The 9,579-nt window shown below is 52.4% G+C and overlaps 1 protein-coding gene across 1 annotated transcript; it reads right to left on the bottom strand.

Moving 5' to 3' along the window:
* Window positions 1-872: 872 nt before the first annotated feature.
* On the bottom strand, window positions 873-9,203 carry AIF1L (allograft inflammatory factor 1-like; the record flags this gene model as incomplete). The annotated part of the gene is made up of 6 exons (XM_009874858.1): window positions 873-1,197; window positions 2,853-3,015; window positions 4,166-4,207; window positions 7,182-7,248; window positions 7,775-7,810; window positions 9,164-9,203. Coding segments are annotated over 6 exons (436 nt in total), but the record flags the coding sequence as incomplete, so codon positions are not given.
* Between the last annotated feature and the right edge of the window lie 376 nt (window positions 9,204-9,579).

The raw sequence follows: 9,579 nt of genomic DNA, 5'->3' as shown, positions 1-9,579 counted from the left end.
AAACATCTGGATTCCAGAAATTGTGTACGGAGCAAGAATCGCCACAGTAACCAGAGCGTGGGTAGCATGGTCCCAGCTGCACCAGCTCATACTCCACATTTAAAACTATTCTTATTTTGCAAACTTGAAGAATCATCCGTCAGGAAAATGTACCCGATAGCCCCAGGGAGCCAAGCTGACACACATATGGGGAGATCCGCAAAAAATCAGAGAGGCAGAGCAGCTGCGTGAATACAGATCCTCATCTGCCACTGGTCTGGCAGGGCTCGCAGTTTAGTCACCCAGCTGCCTTTTGCTTCCCCTAGGCCTCCCCGAGGGGCTGCAAAGGCAAAGCAGCAGCCTTGTTTCTGCCCATGATGGACAGGACAGACAACCGCCCATCCAGCTCGGAGATTTATCAGGGAGGGGGCCCCTACGGTAGCTTTAATCATACTCTCTTGCAGTGGCTCATGTTGGACCCACTGAGATCTGACTGCAGGATGAAGCCACAGAGCGGACAGGAGATGTCCCTGCCGTCAGCCATGCCCGCCTCCAAGCTTAAAGACCCTGCAGGCAGACCTCTGGTGTCCACACACCTTCCCACATTCACCTAGCCCCAGAGCAGGGAGCCCAACTTGGGTTTTAGTGAGGTCAGGAGGGGAAGAACTAGTCTAAAAGTCAGGAAGTGTCAGACGGAGCAGTGAAGGCACTTATTTCCTTGCACCCGTGAAGGTGCTGTCTGGGGCACTGCCAGAGAAATGCTCAATGTCTGGCAGCGAGGCCCTTCAGGAACCTGTTGCGACGAGCACAGCTCTGAATCCATATGCTGGGAGGAAAGTAGCTCCTCGTCTGAGACATGCAGGAAGGGCAGAGGAAAGAGTTAGATCACAGGATTATTATTTTTTTTGGTCTCCCATTACAATTGGTGCTACAGCTTCTGTCTAACAACTCGAGTTGGCTAAGGAATGCAGCAGAAAGACGTGATCCGGGGGTCTCCAGCTTCCCTTGCAGTTCCTCTAAGGCAGGTTAGTTGAAAACTAGGACTGTCCACAGTAAAGAGTTACAAAGCAGAGGTAACCTCTGTTACAGACCAGCAAAGCAAACAGTGCTAATTTTTCAGCCTGTCCTCTTCAAGGGAGGCTTGCTATGTCTCTCTCTGGAGGCGGACCCGAAGGTTTTGGGTTGCTTTCATTGGCTTTTCCTTCAAACATCATGACCCTGCAAAACACAACAGATAATACCAATGAAAAAAAGCGCAGCTTTGCCCATCATTGGGGGTAGGATTATTTTATCTGCTGAAAACTAGCATCTGCCTCCTGTGCAAAGGGCATCTGATAATTAATAGAGAAGGGAAAGCCATGAGAGGGCAGTGCTGCCAGCCTGGCAGGCACCTTTGCTTTTCCAGCACCTTCGCTTTTCCAGCACCTTCCAGGAGTGGGTTCCCAAAGCCTCTCCTAGTTTTCCTCTCAGAGCCTAGAGGATTAGCACATTTTATTTAGACAGCTACTTCCGAAATCCCCTGGGCACACACTGCACGCCAAGTTCTCCTCATGCATAAAAGCAAATACCATCCCTGGCCCACCTCATACATAACCACACAGCAGAACATTCAAAAGCCAACACTGAGCAAGCAACAGCAATTCCAGCCAGGGAAGAGGGCCGAGGCAAGGAGCAAGGCAGTGGCTAGAAGAATCCCAAGCATTTTGCAACCACTAGCACTGTCTTCCTCCCCGAGGACTGCAGCTACGCTGGGAATGCCAGCTGCCACACTGGATCAAAGGGCTGCGCTGCTCTTGAGGCAAGTTTTACATTTCTGCTCCTGCTCTAAAGAGTTCAATAAACAAAGGGATGTCTGTTAGCAAAAGAAGGGACCCATCTGTGAAAGCTGCTGTAGTTGGGAGGAAGGATGAAAGATACAGGACTGGCTGCAGGCTCAGCCTACTTCCATGAAGAAAGAAAGGAAGAGCAGGAGTGTCTGAAGTCTGTGTGTGCTTGGAAGAGGAGCATCCCAACACACAGACATAGGACACTCAGTGGGGGTCCCTTAGAGGGACCACGTGAGACATGGGAGCAGGATCCTTCCTCCCAACCTGCCTTGGAAGTTGGCTGCGTTTCTAAAGCTGCCTCCAGAAAGCGGCAAGGGGGATGGACAGGAGCAGCTCCTATTCATGGTGGTTACAGACACAAAAGCAAGGCCAGTCTCTGTGGCTGTGAAAGGAAAAGCCAGGCTTTAACGGGGTGGAGATGGAGCCAAGCAAGTGTTCAGAAGCCATTTGTTACAGCAAGACTTTCGGAGTCCTGTTGAGAGGGCAGAGGGGGCCGTGGGAGGCTGGTGCTGGCAGCCTGTAGCACAGAAAACCTCCCCCAGCCCAAGCCAGCTGTTTCAAGCATGTGTCGTCCCTCCGTCCACTGCCCAACTCCCCAAAATCAGGCAGGGAGGGAACATCCTGTGGGAAATAGGAGCTAGCACTGCTGGTGTTGGCAGCACCACCATTCACTGCTCACATCCTGCTGCCATTCACAGGGGAAGCCCGTGTCCCCAAAAGCCAGCAGGAGCCACAGGGAAGAGACAGAAAGTCCCGTGATGCCGAGTGCCTGCACACCCTCAGCAAAGGGGCAGAACGGCTCCACAGGGAGCTCAGGGGAGGAAGCCTGCGCAAACACACCGCAGGCAGTGCTGCTGCGAGTGCTCCCTGCTGCTCAGCCCAGACACAGGCTCTAACACACTCTCATATCTCCTTGCAGACCCTCCCTTCACAAGGGTCCTCATCTCCTCTCCACGAACACCAGGCATGCACAGCTCCACCAGGCAGATCAACTTCTGGTGGAGCTCTGGTCCTGCGTTTCCCCCACTCCCTCCCAGGGACACTCACAGTTTAAGCACAGCGGAGCGTTTCCCAAGCATCACGTTGACAAAGTCCTGGTATGAGATGGTCTCGCTAACACCTCCAGTCACCTCGGAGATCATCTTTTTCAGTTCTAGGTGGGTCTTCGGAGCCCCTAACTTCTCCATCATCCTTTTGACAGACATCAAATCTGCAGGAGCAAGGCAATCGGTGCTGTTGAGAGGTGACCACACTGAGCACAGAACAACATTAGGGACACAGGCATGAGTTCCCACCTCAGACCACCTCACCTGCAGGCTCTGGGGCTGACAACACTGAACTGTTGCTGAAGGCCAAGAGAAGCCTCCCAGTACAGCCCACTGCTGCACCACCCAGCATGGAGCATCTCTCCCCATTTGCGCAGCTCGAGATAAAAGCCCCACAGGCACAGAAGCGCTGCACAGACACGTGGGGACACTGCTCTCTAGCTTGGAGTGTGGTGCAAAGAATCACAAGGACGGGGAGGAGGGAAGCAGTGCTGGGGTTAAAGCCAGAGACAAACAGGCTGCGGGGAGCAGGGTCCCTGCCCATCGCCACAGGCCATTTCCTTCCATTGCTCTGCTGCCCGCTGAGACCTGCGGCCCCTTCCCTCCCGGAAAAGGCAGCGCAGCCTGAGTCAGGCTCCTCCAGCTCCCCACAGGCTTTACTTCAGCTCAAGGGCTGGTGGAGGAGGGGAACGAGGCAGCAGCCTCCTGGAAGGGCACAGCATGCAAGTGATTACACTTCAGCCTCAGCTCCAGGCCTGCAAAAGGCTTGATCTTTATGTAATTTGTGCTTTTTGGGCCCAAACCAGGGCCACTCAGCTGAGCCAGACTCACATCCAAGTCCCTTGCTTCCCTCTGCTCCCCTCCCAGCAAAGCAAAGAGCTTCTCTGCGCTAGAATTGTTCATGGTTTTATACAGCTGCTGCCCAGAGCCAGGCAAAACTCAGGATTGTCCAAGCACTGCAGCTTCCCAGCTCTGGAAATGATGAGGATTGAAAAGGTGGCCTCAGTGAAAAAAGAAAAGAAAAAAAAGGAGGAAAAGATAAAAAGCATTTAGAGCAGAAAAGTGGAGGAGCTAAGCTGAAACTCAGGAGGAGAACAGAACTGAGAAGAGCTTAGATCTTGAAGGAGGCTAAGGAGAGGCTAAGGAATCCGAGAGGCAGGGGCTGGAGGGCCAAGGAAGCCCCTGGCTGGAGATCAAGAACCAAGCAAGGCCGGACATGGTTTGCCTCTGCTGCAACGTCAGTGCAGAGGGAAGCAGCAGACGCCGCCTCAGCAAGCTGCTGTTTTTCCAGCAGAGCATCCCTGAGTCACTCACCAATCTCGCCTTGGTTGTTCAGGTCAAACTCCATGTACTTCTCTGGAAGAGACACAGAAGCAAGTTAACAGAACACTAGAGCAGGTGCTTTGGAGCAGTGCCTTCTCAGAGGGATGAAATAAAACACTGGGAGATACAACTGATATACTGCTGAATGCAAACAGTTTACAGAGAGACCATCTCAAGACCTGGATTTAGAACCCTTAACTCTAGAGCCCTGGAACTGAGATAAGTGCTCTTTAATTGTAGCTGCCTTTCATTTAAGCTGAAGGAAAACATTGGCATGAGAACAAGGTATCAGCTAGCCATGAGTAGCATTAAAAGGTTTCCAGCCAGAAAAACAAAGCTCTGGAACAGCCTCCCAGAAGGAGTAGCAAGGAAAACAAAACCCTGAGCACTCCCAAAATGAAGCTTGATCGGATTAGGAGAGAGATTAACTGACGCAGTTGCCTGCAATAGCAAGGGACTGACTCTACAGTCCTCCCAACGCTGTGCTGCACTCCCAGAGCAGCACCTTCCAGGAGAGATGCTCCAGGACCACATCAAAAGGGCAAAGCCAAGAACATGCCTAGGAGCAGTTACGCTCAAGCAGGTTCTTTTTGCCCTTTCCAACATGCTGTCAAACACTGCTGAATCGGGCAACTCTCAGCATCCTCAGAGAAAGGCAGAACCTGCTTACGAAGGTCTGGTTAGCTTTGGGGGACAAAAGCTCACATGCTGTGGCAGACAGAGCACTGAATCGAGTTAGAAAAATCAGGATTTCAGTCCTGTGCTGCTTCTGACCTTTGAAGTGGCACACCTGTGCGCTTAACTGCCCTCCCCCTTGCTAGCTCTTCCTCATTTAGACTTTAATCTCTTCAGGCAAGGATTTGTCTGTCTTACAGACAATACAGCTCCTAGCACTGCAGGGGGCAACCCCGTCATCTCGAGTTCTGCTAAATGAGAAGAGCAAGATGCCTGCTGCCACCATCCATCCGCGCCGAGCTGGAGAAATCTCCACTTGCCCTGCAGTTAGCCCTCCTGCCCAGAACGGCCTCGGAGGAGTCAAATGGAGACACTGCTCCTTTCCACAAAGGGAAAAGATGGTTTGCCTCTGCTCCAGGGACACCGGCAAGAAGGTGTGTGTGAACAGAGAATTGGCAGGCCAATTTAAGGAGCCCAAGGGAAGAGGGGAGATTTCACACGTTGGAGCCTTCCCAGGCCCTGTGTTTCTGAAGGCAAGTCCAAGGTTAAATGGACTAATGGGAAGCCACAGCCAGAGGAATGGCTTGGCATGTCTTCACCCAGGTCTCAGCTGATGGATTACTGCTGTCAGGAGCTGCCCAGGACAGACCTGCAGGAATATCACACAAACCAAAGCTGTTCATGCTTCAAGCAGGAATAAACATCTCCCTTCAAGCATTAAGCAACCGATTCTAGATGAAATTGGGGCTGTCACACAGGCGCTTAGGGGCCAAAGTGATGCTTGATGTGGAACTGGCCCTCTCCATACTTTGCCCCACCATAATGACCTTGTGCAAATGAACTGCAGCCTCCCAGCGCAGGGGTCAGGCACCCCGGCATGTGCTCAGGGACACAAACCCTGCTCTGCCGTGTCTCTGCCCAGCACATGTTTTCTTTTCTTCTCAGCTGATGCTCAGCCAAAAACACAGAGAACAGAGGCAGCTTTACATCATCGTCCTCTGAGCCTCGGCTCGCACATTCATCCTTCCCTCCCATCCCAGCTGCAGGGATTTGGTGGGGCAAACCCACGTGTGGTCCCTCCCCTCACAAATGCATTGCCACCAACGCTGCACGGGGGCTGCCTGGCTGGGGAGGGCAATGGGAAGGAGGGCAGAAAAGAAACGCTTCCCCTCATCCTCTCACAATGAGCTGATTGTTGCAGGAGGCGTTGGAGAGTGGGACAGGCCACGGAGGCAAACTCACGAGGCAGCAGGAGGAGATGCCAAAGGCTCTCATTACAGGGAATTCTGTGCCTGTGACCTACAGTTGTGATGTTTGAAGAGCTCCAATTGTGATGGGAAAAATAATGTGGGGCTGCAGCCAAAAGCCAAAGACTTACAAAAGGCAACAGAAAAAGCATGGGGAGCACAGGAGGCTCCTCTGTGCCCAGCAGGGTAAGGGATCACAAAACTCCAGCCAGCTTCTTCCACGCTGGATTGCAAAGCCGAAATTCAAAGGGAAAAAGCAGACCATGCCTGAAATGGAAGCAAGGTCAGGTCTTATTTGGTTAGAGCCAGGCTGAGGGCAAACCTTGAGGGCAGTGTGACGCAGAAAGCATGTTTTTTCTCAACTGCCTTCAGCCGCTGCTTGGAAAGAAAGTGGGTGCACCCAGAACAGTCCTGCCAAATCTTCTCCTGTAACCGCTTTGCTTACAAGCTCCAGAGGACCTCAGGTTTTTGAGCTGTTTCTCTAATCCTACATCCCAGCAAATGGCCCAAATTTAGCCCCAGATCTGCCGACCCACTGGATTTAGGCTTTGGCCAGGACTAGAGAAACATTACTGACGTTGCCTCTGGTACCAAGGGAAAGATCAGATCAGACTGAAGAAACTTTCAAGGAGAAAATCCCCACCTCCTTCAGGAAGTAGCAGAGACCTCTGCTCTGTGGGAAGATGTCCTCCTACTCACTGAAAAAAGAGTCCAGCTACTGACTGCATCATCCATTATACCAGCTAGTTTGTCTAGGTATCTAGACAGAAACTGTTCTCCTTTGCTGCTCCCCAGGGTTTTGCCCACGCAGCAGGTTTTGCAGTAATAGCAGCTGCCAGGCAGGACGTCTGCAGGGTGACATGTCCCTGCCCTGCAAGTGGGAGAAGCACAAAGGCTCATGTGGGAAAACCACCTCTCCGGGGAGTTTCACCACATCCCACAAGCAAGGGGGAGGCATCCATCCCAGCTCAGTCACTTCTCTTTGGCAGAGAATCTCAGGCTGGTAAGATCCAAGTGCTGAGGAAAATAATCTGTTAAGAGCAAGTAGTCAGGCTGAAAGGACAAGAAAACCCTCCAGTTCTCACCTTTGAACACTGCCAACTTCTCCTCCAGATCTTCTTCATCACTGAACTTTGGATCACAGAGAAATTCCTAAAGCAGAAATAGAAGAATATCCCCAAGGTTAAAGATATAAAGGAAACCACCTTAGAGGGCATGTACGAATGCAGCATTACCCAGAAGACCTACACGCCATTCCCAGAGAGCCACATCTGAGCAACAGTGCCAGGAGGCTTGAAAATGGGTTGAAACCCTCCACACCTTGTCATTAACGTTCCAGTGCAAGGGAGATGTCCCTGGTTACTCAGATTCCCCAGCAACAGCTTGTGGGAGGACTGGACCCCAAGTGCCTTCGGCATAACTGCATGAAACCCCCTCTTCTTGCTCACCCAAGGTTTCGGCTCTCCATATCTCTGCTTAAGTACACACAGCACACAGATCGGGCACCTATTCCCAGCAAGGGCTCCTAGTCCTTGCAAAAAGCACTCTGATCTCAGATTTCAAAGTCTTGGATAAACTCTTGAGGGCTAACAAACAGAACAGGCAACGTTTGCAGAACATTGCACACCTAGGAGAGGACGAGGATTTCAGGGTAAGAACAGGCTCTCACTCTCACGACACTGTTTATCCATTTTTGCCCCCTACCCTCCTCAGGCTGGAGAGGGAATCCTGGGTCACTTCTAGTCACTTGTCCCTACCCCCACCTCAAAAACCTTCAGGTACCTCAGAGAACAGACCGCAACTTGCACAGCCAGCTCCACCACTGTGCTCTGCCAGCAACACCCCCCGAGCTGTAAGCAGCAGGGTCTTGCTCCTGTCTCTACCCTCCCACACCGCCCAGCTCCAGCGAGCCCAGCACAGCTTAATGACTTGATCTGTGTTCAGCAACAACACCGCATTCTTCAGGGTAGAAATCATTAACATCTGCACAGCTTATGCACAGCCTGTCCAGGAGAAAACCCCTCCAGGGGTTAGAGTGGACAGAGGGCTGAGGCTGTTCCTTGCTCAGGGCATATGTTCCTCACTGCTGCCCTCCACGCTCATAAGGCAGGCAGGAGCGGTCTCCCAAGACAGCAGGATCTTCGGCACCAGCAGTACTGGGGCAGCATCACTCGAGATTAATGAGATCATTCCTCTCACACAGAAGCCCCACCTGCAGGCACTAGGGCATCAGGACTGCAGGAGGTCCACAAAGCCAACAGTAAATGGCCTCCAGAGAACAGTCTCATTTCTTTCAGAAGACTGAAAGGAGCTATCCCCAGGTGCGATGAGCTGTGCCAGTCTGGCTGCTGGGCCAGCTCCAGAAGCACTGCAGCCCCAAGCTGACCCCGGGTTCCTTCTGCCACAGCCAGCCCTGAGCCCTTCACGCGTGATCGCTGCCTGTCACCCTAACCCTGCAGGACAAACTCGAGCCCCTCCAGCCCACACACTTTGAGCTCCTTCCTGGCTGGGACAGAGGAGCCTGGACCTGCCCAGGGAGTACAAACGCCTCAAACCTTCGCTGCCAGTTAACTATTGCTTTCTCAAGTCTTTTATCTGCAGATAAACTAAGGTTTTGTAGGAAGCCCACTAGGACAGAAGTGACTGTCGTCCCCTCCTCCCACCTCACAAACTCCAGATGGGACACCAGACACCATGCCCGCTAAACCAGCATGACAGGGACTTCCCTTATCACCATGGACACCAACTCAAATTGAGAGCTGTGGTGAAAAGCAATGTTCCCAGTTCCTTCTTTTGATCTCCTTTGCTAACTCAGTTTCATTTATCTCCATTATTTCTACCCAGGGGTATCGTTTGCCAGCCTGACACAAAGGGCCCAATTCAGCTTTGCGACCTGGGCTCAGCCAGCAGCAGAAGTCGCCAGAGAGCGGAGTAGTGTTACCTGCTGCCATTGCCCCAGAACAGTCTCTGTAGAAGGAACTTGCCAAACGCCACTGAGAACCAAAACAGGGCCAGAGCATCCCCCGGCCACGAAGTCACGGCCTCGCTCCCAAGAGCTGGCACCTACCAGCAGCAGAGGCAATATGACAGCAGAGAGCTCTATTTCTCTGGGGGCAAGAAGCAGCACAAAAACGGTGAAGACCAAAGTGGATGCTACATCCACATACAATGGCTGAGGGACATGTGCCCAGGGTTCCAAGAGTCCCTGGCAGCATGGCACGAGCAGAATGGGTGACACTGTGCACGCACCTAGGACCCAGTCCCCTTGCATTTCAACTGGAGGGGAGCCAGACAGCCCACCAGTGCCACAGCTCTGCTCCGGAGCTAAGGAAGCAACTGGAGAGAGTATTTCAAAGGCATTCCACCCTCCACATTGTATGCCAGCCGGGTTGTGACTTTGATAAGGCAAACACTCACAATAGCGCAGAGGAATTCAGTCCCCAGGGCCAGTGACTCAGGCTCAGCCTGAGTGGCTGAAGTTCC

Source organism: Apaloderma vittatum, unplaced genomic scaffold, assembly GCF_000703405.1.
Source record: "Apaloderma vittatum isolate BGI_N311 unplaced genomic scaffold, ASM70340v1 scaffold25388, whole genome shotgun sequence".
NCBI classification, from domain to species: Eukaryota; Metazoa; Chordata; class Aves; order Trogoniformes; family Trogonidae; genus Apaloderma; species Apaloderma vittatum.
The sequence above is the reverse complement of the archived record's forward strand: the minus strand, read 5'-3'. Positions and strand labels throughout refer to the sequence as shown.